The sequence below is a fragment of the Acinonyx jubatus genome, chromosome E1 (genome assembly GCF_027475565.1).
Source record: "Acinonyx jubatus isolate Ajub_Pintada_27869175 chromosome E1, VMU_Ajub_asm_v1.0, whole genome shotgun sequence".
NCBI classification, from domain to species: domain Eukaryota; kingdom Metazoa; phylum Chordata; class Mammalia; order Carnivora; family Felidae; genus Acinonyx; species Acinonyx jubatus.
Window position 1 is genome coordinate 42,896,778 of NC_069397.1, and position 27,225 is coordinate 42,924,002.

General features: G+C 57.2%; 1 protein-coding gene across 4 annotated transcripts in view; it reads left to right on the forward strand.

The window, feature by feature from the left end:
- Positions 1-11,372: 11,372 nt before the first annotated feature.
- Positions 11,373-27,225, forward strand: part of WNT3 (Wnt family member 3) — a 49,068-nt gene continuing 33,215 nt past the window's right edge. For all 4 annotated transcript variants that reach the window (XM_053212053.1, XM_053212054.1, XM_027051999.2 and 1 more), the window contains exon 1: positions 11,373-11,761. In XM_053212053.1, the coding sequence (XP_053068028.1) occupies positions 11,388-11,761 (374 nt within the window). In that variant the 5' untranslated portion in view covers positions 11,373-11,387. The remainder of the gene's footprint in view (positions 11,762-27,225) is intronic.

Here is a 27,225-nt window from a genome sequence, read left to right on the forward strand (position 1 = left end):
CGCTGAGGTGAGCCGCCAGCAGCGCCCCCCCCTCCGGTGCACACGGAAGCCAGACGACCAGCTGGGAAGTTGGGGTGGGCGGGCTGTCTGCCTCTTTCCAACACAGACTCAGCCGCTTCGCAGAGGCAGAGGGGTGGGGGTGGGGGGGGACTGGTGACGCTCCCAGGACTAGAACTCGGGCCCCAGCGGCAAGCCAGAGGATCGGAAGAAACCGTGCAGAAGAAACTGCTTGCTCCAGTCTGCCTGCTGCACGAAGCAACAGAAATCACAGCCTGTTTTTCAGTGGGGGAGAAGAACTCAGGGCTGAAAGGAGCCCTGACACCAGGGAGATCACACCCACGTCGGATAAAATGCGCTGGGGCTCCAGCCGGGCTCCCGAGCCCAGCAGCAGAGGCCGCAGCAGCCTGGCTCACTGACCAGCCCCTGTACCGAGTGCACTGTGTGTGACCCCCGCGGCTGATGTCTCTCAATTGACAGCCGAGGTCTGGGACGCTAGAGTCCTCATGGTGCCAGCAGCCCTCCTATTTATGCCTGTGGCCGTGTTCACTCCCAGCCCAGCAGCTGGGCTGCTAGGGCACCGTCCCCCAAGTGCTAAGGCACAGCCTTGGGATCCCCGCAGATCTATCATGGGGTCTGTGACAAGGACCAGGGGCCCAGACGGCAGGCTGGGGGACTTATCAGCTCCCCAGTCCCCCGTTGAGGATTCGCAGATACCGAGAAACCCCCCCGTGCCCTCACGGCCCACCCAGAGCCAAGAGAAGACTCTTCCACGGACATGCCACATTGGATGCTCCCGGCCTCCCCGCCCCTGCCGGCCTCTGCCAGTTTCCTGGCGCCCCTGGCTGGTGAGTTTCACCCCAGAAGTGGCTGCGGCCTTTTGGTGGCCAGGGCCACCGCCTTCCCCGAGACCTTTTCCATTGCTCTGTAGCCCAGTCTCGCTCATCCATAACCCCCAGGAGCGGGGGCAGGGCTGGGGGCGAAAGGGGCTCTCTCCAGGCAGCGGCAGGGGGCGGGGGCCAGGGGCTCCCCTAACTGCAGAGGCTAGCCTTACACACCCAGCAACACATGTCCCCCTTTATGGCCAGGGCTTTCTCTCGGTGCTTAAAGGCAACAGTGAAAAGAGCAGGACTGATTCTGGCTGCCTAGCCGTCTCCTGGCAACAGGCCTGGCAGGAGGTCTTTCTTTCTCCCCCCCCCCCACCTCCCTTCTCTTCTCCACCACCCCCCTTTCTCTTTTCCCCCCTGTGTCTTGTGTTGTGTATCATTAAAACTTCCCTCCCAGCCACTTCGCAGCCAACGACCGGGCCCTTCTGGGGCGGCTCAGCCAGCCGGGCCTGGGGGTGGGGGCTCCAAGGGGTCAAGCCCCCAGAGACGAGGCTTTGTGTTCTGGAACCAAGGCTTAAACTCAATTTGGCAACCTTCGGCACGTTCACGAGGGGCAGCCACTAGAACCACCCCCACCCTCGCCCCGCACGCCCCTCTTCCTTCTTTCCCCCTTCCCCTGTCTCGGCTCTCGGCCTCTTCTGTTAGTGCCCTGAGCCTGCCAATAGTGCCCCTGGGCACTGTCCAGCCGTGCTAGGGCCTCCCGGGGCTGGACACCAACAACCCCTCACCTAGAAGGACAAGCCTCTGCCGAAGGCGGGGACAGCCCCAGTTGGAGGCCTGCAGCCAGCTCCGGCCCAGTGTCCTGGTCTGCCCTGAAAGAGGCAGGAACACAAAAGATAGTGGGCACGGGGATCATGGGGAGGCAGGTCATCCACTGTGAGTGTCGGGACCGGAAGGACTCGTCACTTGGCCACTTCAATCTAGAGGGACACTGAGACCCAGAGAGGGTAAGTGCTTTGCCTGGGAACACACAGCCAGTCAGGGGGAAGATGGGGCTGGAACCCTGGTGTCTGCTGTCCCTCTTCTGTGGCTCCTTACACTCCTTACAGGAGGGGAGCAGGTGGCTCTCTGAGGCCACTGCACCTTCTGAGCTCTGACTTGCCTGCCTCAAGTCTCTCTGCCTCATCCACACAAAACACTTCCATCAGGCCTGCGCTGGGGGGTTGCCCAGCCGCTCTGCACAACTGGGAGATTGATGAGCTTCCTTCTCCATCCCTCCCCTGCCCCAACAGTGAGTGTCTGGGTCACAGAGTGCTGGGCCACCCTGTCATCTAACATATCCATAAGGCTGGATGGGTGGCCCCAAGTTTCCTATCTCGGTCAAGGTGGGGTGATACTGGGAGTGAATCTCAGCTCTTGGCCACAGTGGCTTCCAAATCTAACTCGGATGCTTCCCCAGTTCTGCGGGTTCCAGCCTGGCTCACCCTCAGGGCCCCTGGCCAACCAGCAGGCGCAGGTCACCAAGAAGGTGCCCTGGCCACACGGGCTGGCACCTGCAGGACGCCCTGACTGCCAGCACTCTGCTCTGCTCCAGCCACGATCCAGTGTTTTCCAGATTCCCGGCATTTCCACCCCACATTTACTCCATACTACCTGATCTGCTACTTTCTTAACACTTTCCTTTAAATTGCTTTGCTTTGTTCTTAATAACTCCAATTAAAAAGGAAATGTTAGATTACTATGATTTTCGACAATGTGATTTCATTCTAACCAGACGCTGTGCTCCCCGCCGCCCCCCCCCCACAAAGGTTCTGAATGTGTGACCGTCTCTCTTTATTAGAAAGGAATCTTAGTGTCGTATTAGCAGCAAACAGACTTTCTCCTTGACAATACTCAAAAGGAGTGAAGGAGAATGGAATAGGGAATGTGAATAAATGAGCTTTCTCATTGTGTGATTCAAAGTTATTAAATACCACGCTTCATCTCGCGGGGCATCCATGGTCCTCTCCAGCTTCTGAGAAACGTTACCATTAGCGATGGAAATGCTCTCCAAATTCCAACCTTTGGCCAAACGATGTTTCAGACGTTCTTAAATTCTGGAGCAGGAAAAAAAAATTAAATTAAATTGAAAATATTTTGGTGACGCCACGTTCTCTGATTTGGACTTCAGAAAACGATTTCTCACCTTAGCACCCCCCTGGATGTGCAGAACAAAAGGCAGAGGGGACCTGGGGAGGGTCCAGGTAAGGGTAGGCGAGACAGATGAGGGGAAAAAAGCCTCTCAGGCCCAGCAAAGGGTATCTGGGAACATCATCACTATCACCGCTGGCCCTTGATCATTACATAGTCTGCTCAAGATTTTGCCATTTTGGGGTTTAAAATAAGTCTTAGGGCACCAGCATTCATTGTCTTCTATATGCCCCAAGCTCTCTGGGTAAATTATTCCATTTAGCCCTAGGAGTTGTGGAATTAGCATACCCATTTGACAGACAAGAAAACAGGCACACAGAGGTCCAAATAAATCGCCCAAAGTCACAGCACAGCAGTGGCGGAGCCAGGATTTGAAATGCCTCCGTCTGATCCCACAGCCCATGCTCCTCCCACAGCATCACTCTGACCCCCTCCCTGCAACTCGAGGCTAGCTGGCCAGTGGGGACAGACCTTAGGAGATCCTGGCCCCTCTGATAAAAGGGGCAAGCTGATGGTAAGAGGCCTGAACATAGGGGGTGCAAGACAGAACGCAGCTCCCCTCCCCTCTCCCCTGGGCCCTGTTCCCAGAGGAGCCTTCCACCAGCCCCAGAGAGCACAACCTCAGGAAGTACCATGTGGATGTGTGGGAGGGGGCTTCTCTAGGAGTCTGAGGGAGCTGGTGAATGGAGGGCTGTGATTACAGGTGGAGAGAGTGTGGGAGGAAGGCAGCTGAACTCCAGCGTTTTTTCCCTCTTTTGTTAAATGGAGATATAACTCAAACACCATAAAAGTCACCATTTGAAAGTGTTACCGTTCCGTGGCTTTCAGTGTATTCAGTAAGTTGTGCAACCATCACCACGATCTAATTCCAAAAGCTTTTCATACGAACCCCAAAATATACTTGTACCCAGGATCAGTCAAGCTGCAGTTTCTTAAGGTAAAAGGAAAAGGGAGCACGAGATGGAAGTATAAGCTGGATTCATTTTAAGCCCCATCTCAACCCTACACTGTCTCTTTTGTTGTTCCCTTCTCCCTCCAAGTTGTCTCCAGAGTGAGTCTCCCAGCTCCGGGCTCCCACTGCCACCTCACCTCCACCCAGACTGAACCCCCAAGCCGAGAAAAAGAAGCCTAACCGGCCCTTAAATGGAAGCAACTCAACTGTAAGTCAGTCGGCAACCTTGAATCTAACCGCACTGCACTACACTCGGTGGGCAGGAGGGCGCAGATTTCACTTAGGAGGACTGTGGTTGCAGGTAACAGCCTGGAGTGACCTCACAACAAGGAGAGTGTGTTATTTCACATAACAAGGAGTTCCGAAGCAGGCCTCCGCTGTGGTGAGCTGATGTCTCAGCAGTGGTGTCAGAGACCCAGCTTCTTTCTCTCTCTCTGCTCTGTTCTTCCTCCACTACTCAGCCTCGGGCCGTCTCCCTCATGGTCACAAGATGGCTGCTGCAACTCCAGGCATCCCACCCAGACACGTCATCCAAAAGCCAGCAAAAGGGACATTTCTGAGTCTCATTTTAAAGAGCCCCAAAAACCTTTTCCCAGAAGCCCTCTTGCACCGTCCGGCAGACCTCCCCTCATGTCTCAGTGATCACAGCTGGGTCACCTGCCTCCCTCTAAAGCAATCCTTGCTAAGAGGAATGATCCCAGCTTAGACCAATTAGGATTTATCTCTGAGCCAGGTCGGGGAGGGGTAGATAGCAGAACAGGCTGAGGGCCTCTTTCAGCCTGAAGGAAGGGGCCACCAGCATAGAAGACGTTGCCTTCGAGAGGCTCAAGAAAGAGCAGCCGACTGCTATAAAAGTACAGAAGGGCCACTTACTGATCACTTCACATGTCCTAGGTGCCATTTCAGACACTGCGGCCATCACGCCACTGAATAGGCAACGGCCATTGGAGGCAGGTGTTATTTTGCAGAGGAGGAAAGAGGCTTAAGAGAGGGTAGGCAGGGCGCCTGGGTGGCGCAGTCGGTTAAGCGTCCGACTTCAGCCAGGTCACGATCTCGCGGTCCGTGAGTTCGAGCCCTGCGTCAGGCTCTGGGCTGATGGCTCGGAGCCTGGAGCCTGTTTCCGATTCTGTGTCTCCCTCTCTCTCTGCCCCTCCCCCGTTCATGCTCTGTCTCTCTCTGTCCCAAAAATAAATAAAAAACGTTGAAAAAAAATTAAAAAAAAAAAAAAAAGAGAGGGTAGGCATTGTGCCCGGTGTCACACGGTAAGAGGCAGAGCTGGGATTCATTGGGTTACAGCAGTGGCAAGAGATCTGGGCTCTAAGACAACCTCTCAGACACAGGGTCTCCCCGCCAGATGCATGAAACCCCCTTCAGGCCTTACCCGTAAGCCAAGATGAAGCAGAAAAGGAGATGGGTCCTGCCAGGTGTGAGGCAATGCCAGACAGGTGCCCCCAGTCTGCCCAAGGACCTGCCCATACCTGTCCCAGCCATAGCCACCTGCTCTTGGGCTCCTGCAGATGAGGCAGCTCTGACCCTGTCACCAGCCCACTGGGTCTCTAGCCGTGTGTCCAAGCCCTCGGGCCCCGGGGCCAACAGCAGGCCCATCCTGGGGTCCCACCGATGGCTGCTATTGGCTGCAGTGGTCCGTGGACAAGCTAATTAGCTGGCAGAGCTCTGGCGGGTACCAACCACGTTTTGACCAGAAATCTCTATACTCTCTCCAAGAATCCTATCAGTCCTGTTCTGTCCCATCTCCCTGATGTGCCCCACAGAAGTCTTCCCCCCCAGAGACCCCTGAGATGGAAAGAAAGTTCATGGCTCTTATCTTGGTTTCAAAGGAAACTGGGAGCCATAGTCTATGAGAAAAACTGTGCCAGCCATACATGGCCAGCCACAGGAAGGTCTGGTCTACTTCCCTGGGCAGGATCACTTCCCCTGGTGGGCCGGCCCTGTCTGGGTGAGGGGCTCCTGGCTCTGAGGCAAAGGCAGAATAAAGGGGCTGGGGGATGGCAGGAGAAGGGGAAGAAAGGGAAGGAGAAGGAGGGAAAGAGGAGCAGAGAGGAGGTGCTGGCAGCATGGGGAAGGGCAGCATGAGGGCCCCCAAGCCCCAGATGCCAACCTCTGACCTCCCCCCACTTGGGGCAAGGCCAGTGTCCTCCGAAAGGGAAGCAGGAGCCAAACAACAGAGTGGAGGCGCTGGGGTAGGTGGGGAGCTCTAGGGGTCAAGGTCTGCTCACAATGGGGATCCCCAAGGGCCCTAAGGAACCCAGCCATGAGAGAGCAGTCCTCCCATCTGAGGCCTCAGGTCCCAACCTCCTCCCTCCCTCTCTCAGCCAGTCATCAACAACGTTTATCTGGGGCCTGCTGTGTGCCATCCCCTGCTCTAGGTGTTAGGACTTCAGACGTCCCACAGAGATTTGCTTTTATGTAGCAGGGGTCACTAAAGAGAGTTTTTTTTAAGTTATTTATTTTGAGAGAGAGAGAGAGAGAGCACGAGCTAGCGCGCAAGTGGGGGAGGGGCAGAGAGCCAGAGGGAGAGAATCCCAAGCAGGCTCCGCGCTGCAGCACGGAGCCGGATGCCGAGTTCTGATTTTAGAGTAGACCCACAGTGAGCAACTTAACAGACGTATGTGATATACAATGCATGTAACAGAAGGTCACTCTTAAGGGCTGTGCAGAAAAATAAAGCGGAATATGAGGCCAAGAGGGACAGGGTCGGGGAGCAGCCAGTGGTAAGGGGGATCTCTCCGAAAAAGAGATTTTGAAGTGGGTCTCGAGTTGGAATGTCAGAGGCGATTTCCTTGGATAAGCCGTTCTGGGGGAGGCCCTTGGGCGCCTGGGGTGGTGGGGGACTGCTTAGCAGAGTCTGGCTGAGGCAGAAGGAGCGACCCAAGAGAGCAAGTAGCATGTTCCTCAGCCCCTAAGAGCAGAAGAAAGAAACCCAATATTTATTATTCCCGGCCGCGGTCTGGCATTCTGTCAGCACTGTTCTCATTTAACGCTGACAGCTCCCTATGAGATGTGAAGTATTATCTCCACCTCCCACAGAATAGAGGAGGTACAGCCATAACCAGCAGCTGGCCAGTGGTGCCCTTCCATTCCTTCCATGCTCCCTTCCCTTCCAAAGGACCCTGACCCCGAATGGCTTTCCAAAATGCCCTTGGGGACCTCGAGATGACCAGCACCAGAGGAGTTACTGCGACAGGAAAACAAAACAAACAAACAAACAGAAACAACACCTTCACTTTCCCGCAGGTGGCACCTGTGAACCGGGGTGCGGGTGGGCCAGGCTGGGAAGGACTCGGTGACATCACTCTACCGGTGGCAGCCTCGCAGATCTTGACACAGAGCTGAGGCAGCCGCTGGGTTCCCGCTCGTGGTGCCCAGGAGACCTCACATCGCCTCAGCCCGCCCCGCGTCCTGCATCAGCCCGCCCTGCGTCCTGCATCTCGGGCTGCTCGCCCTCCCCAGGGAGCCACCTGGGTGTGGAGGAAAGGGGAGCCCGAAGCCACGCACACCTTATCCTCAGCTAAGCTCGGGATTGCGAAGTAGATTAAGGGCATTCACTCACGAGGACGCCTACTTAACCTGGATCCCCGAAGATCCGGGCTGCTCACCAACAAAGTCTCCTACTCCCCCACCCGCGGGGTGCGGGTACCGGTGCGGGTGCGGGGCCACCTTTCTCGCCTGCAGACTTTGCGCCTTTTAGTATCAGCACCGCCGCCGGGGGGCGCGCCAGGGCCGGACGACGCAGGGGCTGGCAGGCTCCCGGCTTTTTTTGTGTGTTCCGCTGGCATTTTCTGCTCACCTATGGTGCTTAGCCAGTGCAGGCTTCTGGCATTTCCAGGACGCTACCTCCACGCTGGGCAGTTTAAAGCAATCTTATTCTGCGAATTCCTGTGCTCACCACCCACGCTCCAGCCTGCCTGCTTCCAGGCTATCCTCTCTGGTTGTCCAGCCTTCTGGTGGCCTCCAAGGAGCTCGCTTGAACGTTCTGAAGCTCCTATAGCTCTTAGGAGACAGTTAAAAGCCCCTCTCTCCCGGGAGAGACCAGTGGAGGTCCCCCCCTCGCTGCTCCCCCCCCTTCCTATTTCCCCCTCTCTTCACCCTCCCCAGGCTGGTGTGGGCGCCAGGTTTCTGAGCCCCGAGCAGCTTTCGGGCACGTTCCGGGCAAAAATGAATAGCACGGCCCTCGATCGATCGATCTATCGGAGATTTCCTCCTCTCTCCCGGCGACAGACGGGTAGCCCCCTGCGGGCGGGCGGGGGCCCGGCCGCCGTATTCTTTGTCTCGGCGGTGCCTCCGCAGGGGGCCGGGCGAGCGGCGCTGAAAACACAGCTGGCCGACTGCGGGCTTGCGGGGAGCGCACATCAAAAGCGACCTCGGGGCGGCTAGCGAGGTGGGGGTGGCATGGGGCCGGGCAATCGCTCGGCAGTCCCCGAGGTCCCCGAGATTCTCACACACACACACACACACACACACACACACACACACACACAGCACTAAGTGCTTCCCACGTGCCAGCCCTTGGCCTCCGGGGCCCCGGCCCTCCCCGCCTCCTGCGCCCCCTTTCTAGAGGCCACCTTCCCATTCTGGGCGGAGGCCTCGGGGTCCACCGCACCGACGCCTCCACCACACCCCCTCGGGCTGGCCTGGGGGTGAATTTAACCCTTTCCCCACGGACTGCAACCCACCCTGAGGTTCGGGGTGCCTATTAGAGAGAGGGTGTTTCCGTTTGCGACACGTGGCGCGGGGGCGCCCTCCCCCTCCCGGGTAGGGACCGTTTCTATGTTCCACAGGCAGCGCTGGGCGGGCAGGAGGAAGGAAATTAAGCCCGTGTTGAAGGAAGGACACCTGGCAGGGGAGGGGAAAAGGCTCAGGAATCCCCTCCTCTGGGGAGCTTTCAAGTGGGGGGAAATCCCCACACAAACTTCCATTCTCCAGGGCGCCATGCAGGGCCACTGGCAGGTTCCCACACCTCCCCGCCAGGCCTCTCCTTCACTTCCCCAGGCTGTGTGCCGCTGTCCCCGCGAAGGTCCCGGATTCTACCCTCCCACCCACTTGCTTGCTGGCCTCTAGTCCCTTCCCTGCCTCAAGCTCCTGACCTAGGTCTCCCGGTGCTCCCAGGCTGCCTGGAGGAGGCATTGGATACAAGTGGCCCTTTGGAGAATGGCCAGTCTTGCCTACACTGTCCAGGGCTCCTGGCTGGGCATGTCTCAGCCAACCCTCAACCCACCGACAGCCTCAGGGATCTGTTGCCCTCTCTTCCCAGGGCTAGCACCTATGGAATGTTAGGGCCCCAAAATGACCCCAAGAGGTCATCTAGTCCAGCTCCTGCCTTCTGGCCACACTGAATCCACAATCGTGTCTTGGTGGCCGGGGCAGGTAGTCCTGCTCAGTCTCAGAATGACGATTTGGGGCCCTTGGAGCCTCCCAAACTGCCAGCAGAAGGTGAGATCCAGCAGGCACCTCTGATCTGAAAACCCACAGGGAGTAGCCATTGGGTGGGACAGAACACCGAGTGGGACCTAGCAGGCCACCCGGGTGTGTGGAGGGCTCTCTACCGCTAGAGCTGGGCCCTGGGGCTCGACAGTCAGCGATAGTGGCAAAGCCACTGTGACCCTCTTTCCAGGTGAATCAGACACAAGGCACCCCCGAATTAGCCCAGCACACGGGCATTTCTAAAGGATCCCCATCTCTGCAGCCTGCACCCCAGTCGCTGTTCCTGGGCAGGTTGGGGCTTTTTCGCCGTCTTGCTCATCCCTCTTTTCTCAGCCTCCCTCCTTCCCCCTTCCTCCCCTTCTCTCTCCTGGGGCTCCCCCTGCTAGTCTCCCGCCCTCTTCTCTGTGTATTGGTGTCTCTCAGTTTCTCTCTCTCTCTCTCTCCCTTCTCCACTCTGTCTCTCCCTGTTCCCCCACCCCTTCCCTCCTCTCTTTCATCTCTCCCCCCACCCCACCCCACCCCACCCCTCCAGCCGAGCACCCGGCTAGGAACGCGGCAGGAGCCGTGACAAGCCCAGGCGGCTCTCCCGACCCTTGGTGCCCCGGGGCCAGTTCCCCGAGCTCCCCGCGCCCCAGCAGCCGTTTAGGGAGAGGGCTCTCGGGATGGGCAGGGGCAGCAGGTTCGAGCTGTGGGCACGGGTGGCCCAGATCAAAGGCCAGGAATGTCTGGCCCCCTGGCCCGGACTTCCTCCAGCCATGCCCCCCACCTGGTGGAGAGATGGCCCGCCATTCCAGGCCTCTGCGGGACTTGGGGGCGGCTTTGCTGCCCCCTCTGCCGCAGTCCCCTGAGCAGTGGCCCTTGCCCCCCACCACTGGTCTTGTTTTCTTCATCCCAGGCCGGGGTCTGCTCTAGGGTCCAGGTGCCTCTGGGGCTTCGGGTGGTGGGAAAGTGTCTTGGGGAGCAGGCTGCCCAGGTGGCAGGGGGAAAGTCCCCCAGGATCTGGCGTCCATCTCGGCTCCACTCAGGGCTGAGACTTGATTCTTTGACTCTGGAGAGGGAGAGGACAGAAAGGACCCAGGGCGCTGTGGTGGGACTTTTTTTCCTATGGTGGGGGCTGGGGGGTTGGGATACATTTGGCTTCCGCACAGGGAAAGGACCCGGTTACCACCGAACCCCAGGTGGGAACTCAGGCAGGGAGTTGGGGGGAGGGGGGCCCCGCAGGGCAGCAGGATCTTTCCGAAGACCCCAGCTGCTCCCTGCTGGGGCTGCGGCGTTCCCCTGGCCCCAAATGGTTCATCCCTAAGATCCAAATGGGACTGCGGGCACTACTTCTGACCCGAGCTGGAGGCCAGGCCTGAACCCCTCGTGGAGGAGAAAGTGACCCGGCTCCGCGAGCAGGAAATGCAACTGGCCGCTGGTGTCAGTTGCAGGAAATGCAAAGGCAGCAGGAGGTCCCGATACCGATCTGATCCCTGACAAAAGACTCAAATGACACTCAGCTCCGTCCCCCGGCGCCGCCCGCAGCCAGACCTTCGAGCCTCCGCGGACCCTTCTGCGCGCCTCTCCGACACCCGGGAAGCGACCTCCTGCGGCTGGGGTCGAGTGGCCGGCCGGCTCTCGGGCTCCGGAGGCTGGAGGCTGGGAGGGGTTGTATTTCCCAACCCCCTCCGAGACCCTCGGATCCCGTCCTGGCCGAGCGAGGCTTCTGGAAACATCTCTGTGCTTTCTACTCTCGATTTCTCACACGCCCGAGTCCAGAGGGGTCACGGTCCCCCGAGAGAAAAGGAGCCACCCATCAATGCCCACGCCAACCCTGCACCACGTGAACGCCCCGGCCAAAGCCCCAGCTTCTTAAACCTGGCTGGCGGGGGGCCGCGGCAGTCCCGGGCCAGCAGAGGGTCCAACGTGCCGGCCCCTCCCGCCCCCCGCCAAGTTCCCACTGTGTCCGGGGCGCGGGCTTCGCCCAAGTTTGCTGGGCGATGCCCTTCCCGGAGCCCGACTCGTGGGCCGGGCGGGAGGGGCGCATGATTGACAAGCTGAACTACAGACTCATCTCTTACCTTAGGCCGCGGGCGCTGATTGGCTGCTCGCTGACATCCTCAAACCCGGCTGCTCCGCGCTGGGCTCGGGAGGGGGGCGGCTGCGGGTGGAGGTGCGCTTCTGACAAGCCCGAAAGTCATTTCCAATCTCAAGTGGACTTTGTTCCAACTATTGGGGGCGTCGCTCCCCCTCTTCATGGTCGCGGGCAAACTTCCTCCTCGGCGCCGCTTCTAATGGAGCCCCACCTGCTCGGGCTGCTCCTCGGCCTCCTGCTCTGTGGCACCAGGGTCCTCGCCGGCTACCCAATTTGGTGGTAAGACTCGCCTCTTGTCTGCCCGCGGCCCGATTTCTCCGCCGAGTCCCGGGGAGGTGGGGGGGGGGGCGCGCCGGTCGGGGGTGGGCTGCGGCTTTTTTCTCCTTGCCTCCCTCCAACCCCCCACTCGCCCACCCCTCCTGGATTTTCTGCTGGTGTCGCCTTCAGAATCCAACTCCTGGCTTTTCTGATAATCACCATTTTCCCTGCTACTCGCTACAGAGGCTGGAGGACTTTCCCCGGCTCAGAAGGTCTCTGATTTCTTAAATCCTAACCCTTCGCCCGTCCCAATCTGGGGGGCCTGAAGACCCTCCATTTGCTTGCAGTTGGGTTTCTGGAAATCCAGCGCTGTCCCTGGGGCCCAGCCACTCCTCTTCTCCATTTTGGGGTCTTCATGGGCAAAATCATCCTGTTTCTTCATTGCCACCCCCCGCTCCGCCGGCGCCTCCATCAAGAGATTTCCCCACAATAACCCCGTTTTGCCTTCAGATTTCAGACCCCGATGGCTTCAGGGATCCCCGGGGTAGGGGAGCAGGGGGGATTTCATCAGATTCTCCCCACTCTGCTCTAGATTAATCTTGAGCCTCAGAAGTGAATATGGTATTTGCTGATCGAGATGCCATTGAATTCGGATTTTATACATTTCGTGTTTGTCCATCCTGGCAAAAGGGGGGCTCTTTGAAAATGTAGTGGTTTGGGAGGGGGTGGGTTTGTGCTTTGACCAAAACCCCAATTCTCCATGTCAAATTCGTTCCTTTTGGAAAACCGAGGACCGAGGAGAAAGGGAGAGAGGGAAAGGAGAATTCTGTCCCCGAGAAATGCGGATACAAAAGACATTTTTAGTAAATAAGGCTGGGAAACCAGGCGCGGTGTTTAGGGGGGTGTGCGTGGATGGGGGGACTGACCAGGGAATAAACAGCCCTCTGGGAGCCCTAGTTCCCGGGAGTCCCCTTGTTTTCCAAGCAGCCCCACCGCCCCCCGGCAGGTCCCAGAGGCCAGAGGGGAAAGACACACTGAAACCAGCTCTCTAAATTATACCCCGCCTGTCCTCAGTCTCCAGCCCCCTGCATTCCGGAAAACTTTAATTAAAGAATCTTACCCTCCTGGACGTAGGAGAGCCTTGGCCTGGGGGGTGGGAGGTGAGGAGGAAGAATTTGGGGTCCAGGAGCAAGAAGAGGGCCCGTGGCCCCTGGGGTGAGTGTCAGAGAGGAATGCCACCTGCGTGTCCCCCTTTCCCTGACTGGCCGCCCCATCCCCAGCCCAAGGTAGGGGGAGCAGAGCCAGCAGGATTCCGGGGCCACACCCTGGGTCTGTCTCCGGTCGTTTGGGGACAGTAGCATTTGGGGGCCGGGATGGGGGCAGGAGCAGTGCATGGCCAAGGGTCCGTGTGGAGAGGGTGCTGAGAGTTGCTACCAGGACATATACCCAAGGGAAAGTCTTTCTTCTGCCCAACCCATCCTTCCCGCAGCTTCGGGCTGGCCTGAGGCCTCCTGTGCGTAAAGAAGTCCAAGGGGCGGCTGGGGCAGACAGGGATTCCAGGTTGGGGGCTCTGCCTAAACCAGTCCTGCCTTTTCAGCCCTTTCTGACCCTCTTTCCATCCCTGGGCCAAGGCCATGCTGTTCTTTGCCTTCCTGGGGACTAGTAGGGGGGGAGGGTATGGAAGAGAATGCTTGGAGCCCCACTGGCTGCAGGGGCAAGGAAGAGAGACTAGGTCCCCTACCCCATTAACTGGAGGAGGCCACTTCCCGGGGCAGTGCCTGTGGGGAAGGGTTGTGTGTGGGGGTGTCTCATGTGTAATGGTGTGTTGGGGAACACCTAGATAGGAAGATTTGGAAAAACCTGGAAAGCCAGGACATCTTCCCTGACATAATGCTGGACACACGGCTTGTTTGGGGACTAGTGGGGAGGGACTGGGGGGGACAGGGATGCTGCTTTGTCTCAGCAGAGGAGAGGGGTGTGTGTGTGTGTGTGTGTGTGTGTGTGTGTGTGTATGTGTGTGTGTGTGTGTGTGTGTGTGTGTGTGTGTGTGTTCTAGGTCTATGATCCTAAGAGGTGTCAAATGTATACTAGTATCTGTATATGGAAGAGTCTGTGCCTGCAGCTGGGCGACCATGGATGTGAACTCATGTGAGATGGGGGGATCCATGGCTGTGACAGGGTGTGCTGTGCCCCTATAGACCAGTGACAGCAAGTAGCTGATTCTAGGATGTGTGTGTGTATGTGTGCGTGAGACAGAGAAAGTCTAGAAGTATCTGTGCTCATGTAAAGGTCAGCACCTGTGTCTGCTTGTGACACTATGCATGACTGTGTTCATGACTGGGCATGCGAGTGTTGTGTGTGCATGTGTGTGTGTGTGCATGTGTGCGTGCGTGTGCGCGCATGCCTTCATGACGGTGTAAGGGGAAAGCCCCACAGCTGTCTTTGTGCATGGATATCAGTGCTCATGGCCATGACCTGATTGTGCTTGTAAGTATGAGTGTGAGGCTGTGAGTGGGTCCGCCTGTGACCCTGCCCTCAAGTCACTGGCTGGGCCCACGGTTGTGGATATGTTCGCGGACCTATGACTTACGGGTGTGAGTGACGTCCGAGCTTGGGTGCTTGGTGGGTGTCCATGGTCCTGTAGGGGCGGTCCAGCAGGAGACAAAGGTCTGATGAGGAAACTGCTGGGGACACAGCTGACCGAGGGTCGCGGGCTGGGCGGTGTGGGGCAGGGTACTGGGCCCTCCCTGGCGCGAGCTCATCCTGTCTGCCTGAGGACTGTGGTCAGCAGCCCTCCCCTCTCAGACCATTTGTCTTTGGTCTTGGGACTGGGATGGAGGGTAAGTCGCCTTCTCAGAGCTGGGGCGGGCCTGGGACGGGGACCATAGAGTGGACAGGCCTCAGATTCCTGTTCCCACTCTGCCTCCAGGGCGGTCAGTCGGATTCCAGTTATTTGAGCGTCTGAGCCCAGCATCGCCTGCCCTCTTTGGCCCACCCAGCTCACACATTCCCCAGGAGGATTTGCAGGGGGAAGCGTTTAGCGGGGATTCCTGTCCATGCCACCCCTCCAGGAAGGCGCCCCCAGCCCCCCGCAGCCTGTGCCGCCCAGGCCCCAGCCCTGAGAAAAGGCGGACCAGAAAGTAGAGCTATAAGGGCCTCAGACGGGGGCTCGTGGAAGGAACAGATGTGCTCCGGGGCTTTACAGCCAGGTAGTGGTAGAGCTGGGACAGGAAGCGGTGACAGCAGCCCTGGATTCTAGAATTCTTCTTGTCAGTCCGAGTTAGCGCCTGCTGGAGGAACTTGTCTTTCTTCTCCCTCTTGGGGGAAAAATGAACTCCCTTATTAGGACCCATCCTAGGGCCCTGCTGCATTCCAGAGACAGAGGCCCTGATGGAAGGGGCCCTACCCGGGGGTCAGGTGCACGCCCTGCCTCTTTGTGACCCACCCATATGGGCGCCTGTGTCCTCATCTCTCACTCAGGGCTCACCAGCCTGCCCTGCCTCCTCCCAGCCGGGGTCGGGGGGCGGGGGCGGTGGCAGGGGGAAGCGTTCTGCCGAAGTCAAGGGCAGGGAGCTAGGAAATAAGACACCTGAGTTTTCTCTCCACCGTCCGGGACCTACTTCCCCACTCAAGTGGCTGCCCTAGTCCCTGCCTCAGTTTCCCCTGTCAGGTGTCCCGCTGCCTCCCCACCGCGCTCCCGCCTCCACCCGCCTTTCAGAGGCTTGTGAACATGTTCAGTCAAACCCCGTGGGGGTCAGTGGGCTGGGCCCAAGGAGGCACCTGGAGACTGCGGGGGAGGAAGGCCCCAGGCCAGGTGTTAACACTTGTAACAGGCAGGAATTACAGCTGGCTGGGGCTGGGGCTGGCGAGGAGCTGAGCTGGCTGGAGGCTGTTGATCCCACAGACAGACAGACAGACAGACAGATGGGCAGATCCGATGGCCGGGCTTGAACCGGGTGGTCTCCTTTCCAGGGCAGGCCTTTCCCTGGGGGAATGTGGCGGGGAAATTAATCCGGGTCTTTTGGAAGTGAGTTTACAACCCTCGCGCCACCACCCCCCCCCCACTGTGGGTGGGGTTTGCTGTCCAGCGGGAGCAAAATTGGTGGCCCGATCTGTTTGCGTTCTTATGATGGGACCACGTTTTGTTTTAAACAAAAACAAGAACAGGTCAAATGTTATAATAACACCAGGAGCCTGGAGCTGAGTTAGGATGGGGGGGGGGGAAGGCTTGCGGTGGGGGGGGGGGGGTGGGGAAGGGGCAGCAGTCAGGGAAAGTTCTCCCAGAACCTCAGAGCATTTTCGACAGCTCTGGGGCCAAGGGGCAAGCGATGGGTGGAGGCTGGGCCCTGAGCATCAGCCCCACCCCGGGGATCTTGGGGGCCCGAGATCTGAGACAGCTGCCTGGTAGGAAGACCTTTTGTGGGGGGGGGTCGAAAAAGGCAGGAAGTTCTTTAGTGGACACTCTCCCTCCCTGCAGCTTTCCGTGGTGACAAACCCAGCCAGACCCCGCCAGCACCCGCACTCTGGCATCTGGGCACGTGCTCAATAACTGATAAAGGTGGAGAAACTGAGGCAGAGCAAGAGGGCTCTAGGTGGAGGTCCCCAAAGGTAGATTCAGGCAAGCAAGCATCTCTAATCCACCTCACTGCAGAACTTAATGTTAAAAAAAAAACCTGAAGGTACTTGGGCAGGTGAAGGATGGAGAAGCTAATATGGACACTCCAGAAGGGGAAGAGAGCTCTGACCTTGGGGTTTTCTCTAGACTTTGAATAGGTCTGAGCAGGACACTAGGAGCTTTGAGTCAGGGCAGGAGAGGTGACTTTTCTCAGAGGAGGTTGGAGCTACCAGACTCTTCCAGGGAGAGTGGGGAAAAGGAAGAACTTCCTGGCCTCAGAAGGCAGTGAGCCCAGGGAGGGAGGGGGAGCTGGTGTTCCAGCCTTTTCCACCCACCCTTCTGTAAAAGCCACAGAATCCTTCTAAAGCCACCAAGGAGGGAGAGACATTCTCTACCTCTGTCCCTAACTGGGAGAGGAGGTATGCCTAACCCCTCCCTCAAAGGTTAGGGCCATCCGGGAATTACATCTACACCGTTATGTTTTCGTGAGTGCCAGGAAGTGGTTAGAGCTGAGTGGGGAGACTTTTGTCTGAGTTCTAAGTTCTCCTGTGTGACCTAGGATGAGTTTCTTTTCTCCTCTGTGCTTTGAGTCCCTGACTCCCCTCCGGGCTTCGTGCTCCTTACCTGGAGGGATCCGTTCTACCCCGGAGTTCACAGGGCTATGACTGGGACTGATACATTGCTGAGAAACATCAGCCCCAGGTGGCCCCAGAGCCACCTTCCCCCACCCTCACCCCCCACCCCTCCCAGGCCCAGTCAGACATTCAGAGCCTGCCTCAGGCAGCCTAGCCCCTTCTGCAGCCCAGTCTGACCTCAGTCCCAAAGCGGGCAGCTCCTCTCCTGCCAGGCCAGGCTGCTCACGTTCACATCCGGCTTTTTCACGTACTACCTGGGTAACCTAGGGCAAGTTAACCTCTCCGAGCCTCAGTTTCCCCATTTATAAAATGAGAATAGTGATTGCTTCTACCTCACGGCTATTGTGAAGATTAACTGAGTGGATACATATCAAGTTCTTAGAACAATGCCTGGCATACAGAAAGTACCCGGTAAATGTTAGTTACTTACACCCCATCTGCCTCTTCCAAGAAGCCCTCCCAGGTTGGACTCACCTGGCTTTGTTTTCTCATCTTCAGAGGTCAGCTTGCCCATTATACTTGGCACTGGTGACCATGAGCCTGTTGCTTTCTTCTTCTTCTTTTTTAAGTTTATTGTTATTATTATTTATTTTATTTGTTTAGTAATCTTTGCAACCAACATGGGGCTCGAACTCACAACCCTGAGACGGAGAGTTGCTCACACGCTCTTCCGACAGAGCCAGCCAGGCGCCCTGACTGTAGCTTTATTCTTCGCTTGATGGAGTTCGGCCAGGCTGACCTAACCTCGGCTCTTGGCTTGCCCAGGAAGGATAGGAAGAGAGGGCACTGAAGCCTCCCCTGGCCCTCCTCCCACCCCACAGTCTGTGGGACTTGCAGCCACTGCCATCTCCAGCTGGGACCTGGAGCCACCTCGAGCCTGGGCCGGGCTGGGGAGGGGTGGGGGAGGCGGGCTCACAGGGGGAGTGGCACCGGGGCTGCCTGGAGCAGCCGGAGCACAGAAGTTGCTCCTCCAGGAGCCGAGAGATGATTCAGAAGGTGATTTATAGACGGAAGGCAGAAAGCTTGGCTCCTGGCCGAAGCGGCTGCTTAATTACATTCTTTGGTTGGGGGGGGTGGGGGGGGTGGGGGGACGAGTGGGGCGGCAGCAGAGGATCGACTTTTACCCCCTCCCCCTCCAGGCCTTGTCCCCATAGCTGCCCCAGGTCCAAGCAGTGTCCCCTCTTTTTCCTGCTCCCAGAGAAGGAATTCCCTATTGTCAACGCAAGCCTAGGCCAGGAGCGCAGGACGAACTTCTGGGGCTGGAGGAGGGGGAGGAAAAGGGAAGAGGCCAGAGTCCCATCTCCTGGGACTCCTCCAGGGGAGTCTGGCCTACAGAGGGGGCTGGGAAAGAGGACCGCCCTGGGGAGGATCACTTCCTCTCTCCCCTGCTTCTGGGCAGGTGAACAGCTAACCCAGCCGAAGGCAAAGGGTTTCTAGAATCTTCCTGAAGGTACCGACCCCACACTTTCCCGCCGGTGCCCTATCCTACTGCTGCTTCTGGATCCTTCCTTCAAGTATGTTCCTTTTAGGTTGTTCAGTTTTTCAGCGAGCCGTGGGCTGGGGACTAGGGACCAGGGTTGATGCTGAGCGGTTGAAACCCAGTTCTCGAGTGCCCGATAACCTGTGTCGTGTGGGCACAATGTCTGCCTCAGATCCAGAGCGTTCTCCAGGCAGGGTCAGCTTTGTATCAGAGGGAGAGGAACTTTGCTATCCTCATATTAAACCAACGTATCAGGGCCACCACACTTCTACTGCTAAAGCGAAAATTACTTCTGCACTGTTGACAAGCAATCCCCCCCTTCTGCTGAGTTACTTGCCGTGGTGACATCTGGATTCCCTCTATGGACGCTGACCCGTGTGACAGCCTGACATCTCTCTGCTACTTCTTGGTTCCCGTGCAGTCTCATCGTGGCTCTGAACCCCCAAGCCCCACCTCTAGTTCTGGAGGCTAGAAAGGTGTGTCGGGGGCAGGGTGGGAGGGTAGCCCGGACCGATAGAATCTATTTATCTGTTTTGCAGCTCGGCATGTACAGCCGGGAGGAGTTGGCAGGGGTCAGGATGGGGACACTAGACAGCTCTCTGGTTCCCCCTGAGGCGGGCCTTCTCAAAATGGCCTCATTATGTGTGTGGAGTGAATTCCAGAAATGTCAGGCACACCCATACATCTAGGGCAAGGATGGAGACCCAGAAGCATGCTGGAGGACAAGAGGGGGCAGTGTGGGATGGCGGGAGGTTTCCGGCGCCGTGAGCTAGGGGTCCCGAGACCTGGCTCTGCCATTCGTTGTGGTCTGACATTAGGCCAGTCCCTTCACTGTTGTGGACCTCAGGAAATAGGGCACTTGGGCGAGCTGTTGGCCTCGGACTTCCAGCTCTGAGATTTCAATCCCGGATTCTGATCACCCAGCGATTTGCATTAGCTAGCTGCCTGGAGGAGGGGGGGTTCGTCACCGAGAGTTGATCTCGGGGCAGGGTGGGGAGTAGTGAGCACAAAACTTTATACTCACCCAGCCGTGAGGTCATGGATGCGTCTCGAACCTTCCCAGGCCTCGGTTTTCTCATCTGCAAAGTGAGTGACGATAATAGCTCGATCACTCGCCCCGCCTACCTGTAGGGCTGCCAAGAGCTTCGGAAGCAGTCGTCTTTACGAAGCCCTTTGAGAAGCATCAGGTTCCTTCCAGAGAAGTTAGCATCATTGCCGGTCCTACCAAAGAGGAGTAAGATGCGGCCCCTGCTCAGAGGGTGCTAAGCGCGAACGCAGCAGGACTGTCTGAGCCTGAGGAGTTGGTATTTTCCGCAGAGGAGGAAGAAAGGGGCTGGATACGGGCATCTCCGCCCCTTCCTGGGGGCTTCGTGAAGCTCAGTGAGGAGCCCCCCAGGGAGGGGCAGAGGTTGAGGCCAAGTGGCCGCAAGACATGCCCGGGTCCATAGCGTATAGTACGGGACACAGGAGCCCTCCCCACCTAATGCGGAGACCAGAGGCCTGACCGGGGCTCGGCCGGGCACAGAGCAGGATTTCTAAGCAGCGACACGCAAGAGTGGGAGACACGGGTGGAAGTGAAGTGGGGGTAAGAGTAGAGGGCTCTTCTGAGGCCTGTGGTCACCAGGTCATCGCCTGCATAAGGGCCGTTCACTCGAGCGAGGCTGGAAAGACCGGGGGCCGAGTGTGCTTGCCCGCGTGCATGTGTGCGTGTGCACATGCGTGTTGGGGGTGGTAAGGACCAAGCACCCGGTCTGTTGGGAGGGCTGTTGGGTGAAACCTGCCCCTGGGCGGGGAGTCCCACTTATCTGACGGAGCCAGCCTGGCTAGCGAGAAAAACCATCTCTCCTCTCTCTCCCCCTCTCTCCTCTCAGGGCCACTAGGAATGCAAATAGGGGTTTGTGGCAGTGCCAGTCAACTAGCCTCCTGCCTCCTGCCCAGCTCCTCGTCACATAGCTTCCTAACTGGCATTTCTGAGGGCCTCTCCCCTGCTCTAACACCTCCTGTGGCTCCCCACTTCTCGTCTGGCACGGAGGCTCCCTAGGATTTGGCTTCTGCCCACCTACTCGGTAGTAGTTTCATAAGCCTCCTGGAGCACGCCCCCCTCCCCCCCCCCCGCCCCCGGCCAGGTCCTCTGTGCCTGTTCGAGGAAATACCTCGCCACCCCCAGCCTCCCTTCCCCACACTCAACGGCTGAAATTCCACTTTGTCTTGGACCCAGATCAAAATCCTCTTCCTTCAGGAAGCCCTCCTAGATTTCCAAAGCGATGTCCTTCTAAGCGGGGGAAAATGCCATCACTCTCTGTCCCTACAAGCAGACGCGCCAAAGTTCCCACTGCCTTCTGCCATGGGCTTTGGGTGTCTTATTTTCGTCCTACAGATGCCCCCCTCGAGGGAGAATCTGTGTTGTAGTCCCCTTGTAACTGCCCCCCACCAGTGCCCGGCATCTAGTAGGGGTCAGTAAACAAAAACACGGCTCTGTGCCATGTGTGATGCGCTCTCTCAAGGCACAGGGACAAAAGGTGTTTCTGAGAGTCCCAGCTGCATCGTGCCTCGCGACGGTGTCACGAGCAGACTGAATGGGCCGAACGGATACAAACCCCACCTGCCGGTGTGACTTGAGGCTCGGAGCACCTGGCTTCTGCTGACTTTGAAAGGCAGCCGGATCTGCTTCCCCTTGACCAGCGGTCAGCCTGCCCTGCTCCGCTCAGGTCCCTCTGGCCCAGGCCATGTGGCCGACAGCCCTGAACAGCGGGGTGGGAGCCCAGACCTGAGCAGGCTGCTGTCTGAGCCTTGTCCCTAGAGTCTCCGCTCCCCTGGGATTAGATTGTCCATCCCAGGTCCGTTTGAAAACTTTGTCCATCTGTGATCTCTCTCCCTCCACACCCCCCTCACCCTCACCAGCTCATGCTATACTTGGGAACCTAAACCTTTAGTTTTAAACTCCCATTCGGTGGGACGTGTTTCTCCCCCCCAGGATTAGGTGAGTGTTTGTTGGTGGTGTTTGTGTGCTGGTTCCCATACATACGTCATGGTCTTCTAGAAAAAAAATCTCACCCCACTCTGCAGTTGGGGACTCTGGTCATGCAGCCTGTATTTGGAATCCACATCCTATCGGGCCCAAAGCTTTTTCTCTCTCCCACCGCTCAGGCTCAAAAGCTGATTTCTTATTTGGGGCAAGAATTTACCTATTCATGTTCTACCTTATTCCCCAAAGGATGGCTTTGAGGCCAGATTACATGTGACCTTCAAATGGCAAGCTGCTACTTTGGGTCTATTGATACTATTTCTGAAACTCTGGGAGGTCCCTTAGATGAGGATGTGTGCTAGTCACTGGCGAACTTTCCACAGGTCTTCAAGCTGGGCTAGCTGGGTGTGGGCATTAGAGGCCAGGCGACCGTTTTGTCACCCCTGGGATGGGCGCAGGGTGCTTGGGCAAATCCCTGCTTTCTGAGCCTTCGTTTTTCTCACCTGTGAAACAGAGTTCCAGCTCTAAGTTTCATCCTTCTGTTTAGTCCCTTCTGCCCCTTCGCGCCCGACCTTTGTCATACACATCCCAGAAAGCAATCGGACAGAATCCTTCGCGCCCAAACCAATTCTCGCGTTAGTGTATCTGATTCAACTGATTTTTCACCCCATCTTCACAATTCAGTATTCAACCTTATTCCTCCCTGAGGACAAGCATGATCTCTCCTTTCAGATGAAGTATATTTCCCTTTATGTCCTGGCTGTTAGGTAACCCAGAGTCAAACTTGGAGTTCAATCCTTGGCCCTGACTTGGCATATTTGTCTTCTTCACCTTGATCCTGATTTTCTGGTTTTAAGGTTATTATTTAATCCTGTGTGTTTTGTAGTATAAGCTCCTTGAGGGTACGCACCGTCTCGCACACTGGCTACTGGCTGTATCCTCTGTGCCTGGCAAGTACAGAGTAGTTGCTCAATAAACATTTGTTGTCTTTGGAATAAACGGTTGCTATCAAATCCTTTCTGGAAAACGGCAAGGCACACATACATTTTTTAAAAATCTTGCCCTGGAGCGCCTGGGTGGCTCAGTCAGTTAAGCGTCCGGCTTTTTTTTTTTTTTTTTTTTAATGTTTATTTATTTTGGAGAGAGAGACAGAGACACGGAATCCAAAGCCAGCTCCAGTCTTTGAGTTGCCAGCACAGAGCCCGACACGGGACTGGAACCTGCGCCCCGTGCGATGGTGACCTGAGCCGAAGTCGGAGGCTCAACCGACTGAGCCAGCCGGCCTCAAGTGATTCTGACTTTTGATTTTGGCTTAGGCTTAGGTCACAATCTCACGATTGTGAGATCGAACTCCGAGTTGGGCTCCGCTCTGGGAGTGGAGCCTGCTTAAGATTCTCAATCTCCCTCTCCCTCTGCCCCTCCCCTGCTCATGCTCTCTCTTTCTCTCCGGGAGGGGTGGTGGGGAGGGGGCGGGGGTAAGAATTCTCCGGGGGGGTTGGGTGGTAAGAATTCTGATCAGTCTCTACTTCTTTATCATCGGCTCCCCCTCCACCGGAAATCTATTAAAATCTTGTCTTTGGGTAAGTGACCATCTTTTCTTTGGTCATGAGCTGCTTAATTCGAAACTTGAAATGGGAAGCTCTCTTGTTTCCGGCCAATGAGTCTGCTTTTCCCCTGCCCTGGCTCCCTTCATATCTGGTTCCTCCCACCTCCCCTTGCCCTGGAAGCCAGCCAGTGCCATTGCTGCCATTCTGCAGGTGACAGGATGCCCCGGTCGCATCCACCCCGTCTCCCCAGCTGGGATGCTCCCACTCCCCAGCAGCTACCAGGTAGAACAGCTATCGCTAAAAGGCACGGTGGGGAGGGAGGCCGAGCGGGAGGAGGCCAGGCCCAAGGTCACGCCGCATGAGCACCAGGGCCCCTCTCCGCCAGCCAGGCCTCTCCCATTGGCGACACTGGCTTGGCTTGGAAGGTGCCAAGCCCCCACCTACCGACAGATCTCCAAGGAGGGGAGCTGGCCTGAGGGGGCAGGCGGGCCTCACCCGTCTGCCGGCAAGGTGTCCTCTCGGCTCTGAGTCACTTCTCCCCTCCCCTGCTTCTGCCCTGGGCAGCACCTCTGGAGACCAACCCACTCAGCCCCTTGACGTTAGGAAAGAGGGCGCCTAACCACGGGCCGGGTGGACCTCCATTTTAACGGAAGCTTCTGCAAAGAAAGAGACTCTGGGTCCTGCCCCATCTATCAGGAAGGACGGCGTCCAGGCCACCGTCCTTGCAGCCGACTGCCCCTTCGTCCCTATTTTGTCTGTGAGACAGCTGAGGCTGCCGGAGCCTGAGGAGGGAGCTAGGGAGCAAGTAGGGGAGGCAGGTCACGGTCAGCTGATAATTCATCATGGACCGTGTGTGCTGAGGAAACAGAGCACACACTTCATTTTTATATCTTTTATACAATTTAAAAAAAATTGAAGGTTTATTTAGCTTTGACAGAGAGAGAGAGGGAGAGATAGCACAAGCAGGGGAGGGGCAGAGAAAGAGAGGGAGACACAGAATCCGAAACAGGCTCCGGGCTCTGAGCTGTCAGCGCAGAGCCTGACTCGGGGCTCGAACTCTGACCGGCAGCATCGTGACCTGCGCCGAAGTCAGACGCTCAACCCACTGAGCCACCCAGGCGCCCCTCTTTTATAAAAGTTTTTAAAGTTTGTTTTGTTTACTTATTTAGAGCGCGAGCTTGAGCAGAGGAAGGGGAGAGAGAGAGGGGACGAGAAAGATCCCGTGCAGGCTCCGCGTTGTCAACACAGAGCCCCGTGTGGGACTTGAACGCACGAGCCGTGAGATCAGGACCCCAGCTGAAATCAAGAGTCGAATGCTTAACCCACCGAGCCACCGGGCGCCCCCGCACACACTTTAACTCATCCCCTGCCACCATCTCAGGAGGCAGATACTCTCGTTATCCCCATGCTACAGATGACGAAACTGAGGTCCCAAGAGAGCCAACCCATTGCCCCGGCCTCCACGGCTGGCCAGCCCGGGAGCTCCAACCACAGCACAAACCGCCTGTAGCCAGGCCCGCCAGGACTCGCAGGCCTTCCAGTGACACCACCCCACATCCTGAGAGTCAGGAAGTTCCTCCTTAGGTCTCACTTCAGTCTTTCCTGGCTTAGTCCAAGCCCAGATTCTCTTGTTTGTCCTGCTGGGGACCTGAGCTGCACTGTAGATTTCCAGTTTGCCTCCAGGACAGGGGTGCATTTCTCTCTGAGTCTTCCCTTCTCCGGAACAACCCTTCCCAGGTGGCCCGGTCTCCCGCACGCCTTTGGCCACCTTGCTCTTCCCCTTCCAGTCTCTCTCCAGCTTCTCTACATCCTATTGCAAGTTATGTGAGTCACACAACTTGCCTTTAGACCGGGGTGAAGGGGTCCTGCCAGACCCTTCAACTTAGAGGGCTCCGCTCAAGTGCCTTGAGGCCGTGTCCCTCCGCACCAGGCATGGGGTCTGGGGCCCAAGGGGCTGTACCCACCCAGAGCCCACACTCTCCGACCCCCAACCAATGCTCTGGGTACTCAAGCCCCTGGACTTTCTTGCCCAAATGGCCGTGAGCCTGCTTCTGGGCGGTGCAGACCTTTGTCTGGATTTCAGCCTGTCAAGGCAGACCATACTGCCGGTGTTGCTGGTGTGGGTGCCCTGGGGCGCAAGCGGTAACCAGGGGAGGCCCTTGGCAGGGACGGTGCATGGGGGCTTGGAGGTTCTTTTGGGGTGTCCAGTGTGCGATAGAATAGAGATGGGCAGACAGCAGGCTGGGGGCTGGCTCTCCCCTTGTCACTTTTTTCTTTTTTTTCTTATTTACATTATTTATTTATCTAAGTCATCTCTACATCCCACGTGGGGCTCGAACTCACGACCCCGAGATCAAGAGTCACATGCTCTACTGACTGAGCCAGCCAGGCGCCCTCCGCACCCCCACCATGTTTTCTAGCATAAAACTCCGTGGAGAACCCAGCCTTTCAGGTGGTGAACAAGGATGAGAGAATGACTTTTTTTTTTTTTTTTAATGTTTATTTATTTTTGAGACAGAGGGAGAGACAGACAGACAGTGTGATTGGTTAGGGGCAGAGAGAGAGGGAGACACAGAATCCGGAGCAGGCTCCAGGCCCCGAGCTGTCAGCACAGAGCCTGACGCGGGGCTCGAACCCACGAACCGCGAGCTCATGACCTGAGCCGAAGTCGGTTAAGACTGAGCCACCCAGGCGCCCCGAGAATGACTTTTTAACTCACGATTGGAGTACACACACGGGGAAGTACAGAAGGTAAAAGTTGAGAGCTCACTGAGTTGAACGGGAACACATCATATTTAACAGTTTGTTGACCCGATACGAAATCTTTACATGTTGGGCGCTGGTAGAAGGGCCTCTGCTTACACTCTCACGCAGGCCCGGGGGCCGCCCCAGCCTGAGAATCGGGGAGAAGGCTTGCTTCCTCCAACTTTGCATCGTCTGCCCTTTCCACCTTAGCAGGTCGACTGCCTTCTACACGGGCAACACCTCCAGCTCCTCCGCGTCTGGGGTCACCTCGCACCTTCAAGTCCCTTCTCGTTAAGCTGCAACGTTGTCTTAACCCCTCCTGAGCCTCAAAGGAGCCTCCTTCATGTTTGCTCGGTTTTGTCATTTTTAACCGGCTCCATCAGAAGCGCGTTCAGCCGGCCGTTCTGTTGTGCCTCCTCCCGGGCACGGCCTGTGATGCCCTGCATGTTCCAGCCCCTCCCGAACCCCCCACCTAGCCCATGGCCCACTCCCGCCCCCTCCCCATGACCTACTTTTCCTTGCATGGGTTAGAGTGTGAGCTTGGGGGACAGCAGTCCTGAGCTCCACCTAGATGGTTCTGCCTGTACTAGCTGGGTGACCCGAAACTCTCTGAACCTCAGTTTTCTCTGCAAAATGAGGGTTACTCTCATTTCTCACGTAAAATGAGGAGTAAAGGACATAACACGCGTGGGACTTAGCGTGGGGTCTGGTGTCCACGCATTTTGCTATCCTTGATCTTGTTTTATTGTCTGTGTTGTCCTTACACTGCCTCATACCTCCAGGCCTCTATGCTCGGCCCTGCCTTCCTTTGGGAGGACCTCTTCAAACTTACGTTTATTTTTGAAAGCCCAGTTCAGGCAACATTGTGTCTGGGTGGCCCTCCTTCGGCCAGGCCCCGGCTCACCCCCTTCCGCCTGGAGCCCTTTCATCGACTAGACTGGAGGCCCCTGCGGGCAGGACCAGCTCTCGGTCGCCTTTGAACCCACGTCCCCAAGCACGGCAGGGGGCACGCAGTGGGTCCTCTGAGACAAGTCGTGGAGTGAAGGGGACACTGCTGAGAGTCACAGGCCACTCACAGGCTCAGCCTTCCAGCCCAGGCTGGATGCTCAGAGCCTCTGTGAGGCCGTCCCAGGATAGCCTGCTGGCACTTTTCACGTATTCTCGTGAATTCTCAGTGAGCCCTTCACGTACATCTGCCCGGCCTCCCCGACTAGAGAGTCAGCCCTTTGAGAGCAGGATTCCCCTGAAATGTCTTCATACCCCTAGTGAGCCTCCCACATCACCCTGAATAATGCAGGAGCACAGCTGCTAATTCTGCTGATTGGTGGCCGACGGGCCGGAGGCTCCTTCCCAAGCAAGCTCACGTCCGGGTTCGGCTGGTTCCCACTCTCTGGGACAGCGCTTCCCCCAACTCTGTGATTCCTCAGAGTGTCCAGCCCTGAGCCTCAAAGCCTCTGTGCTGGAAGGCAGCCTGGTGTTCCAGAAAGAGGGGTCAAAT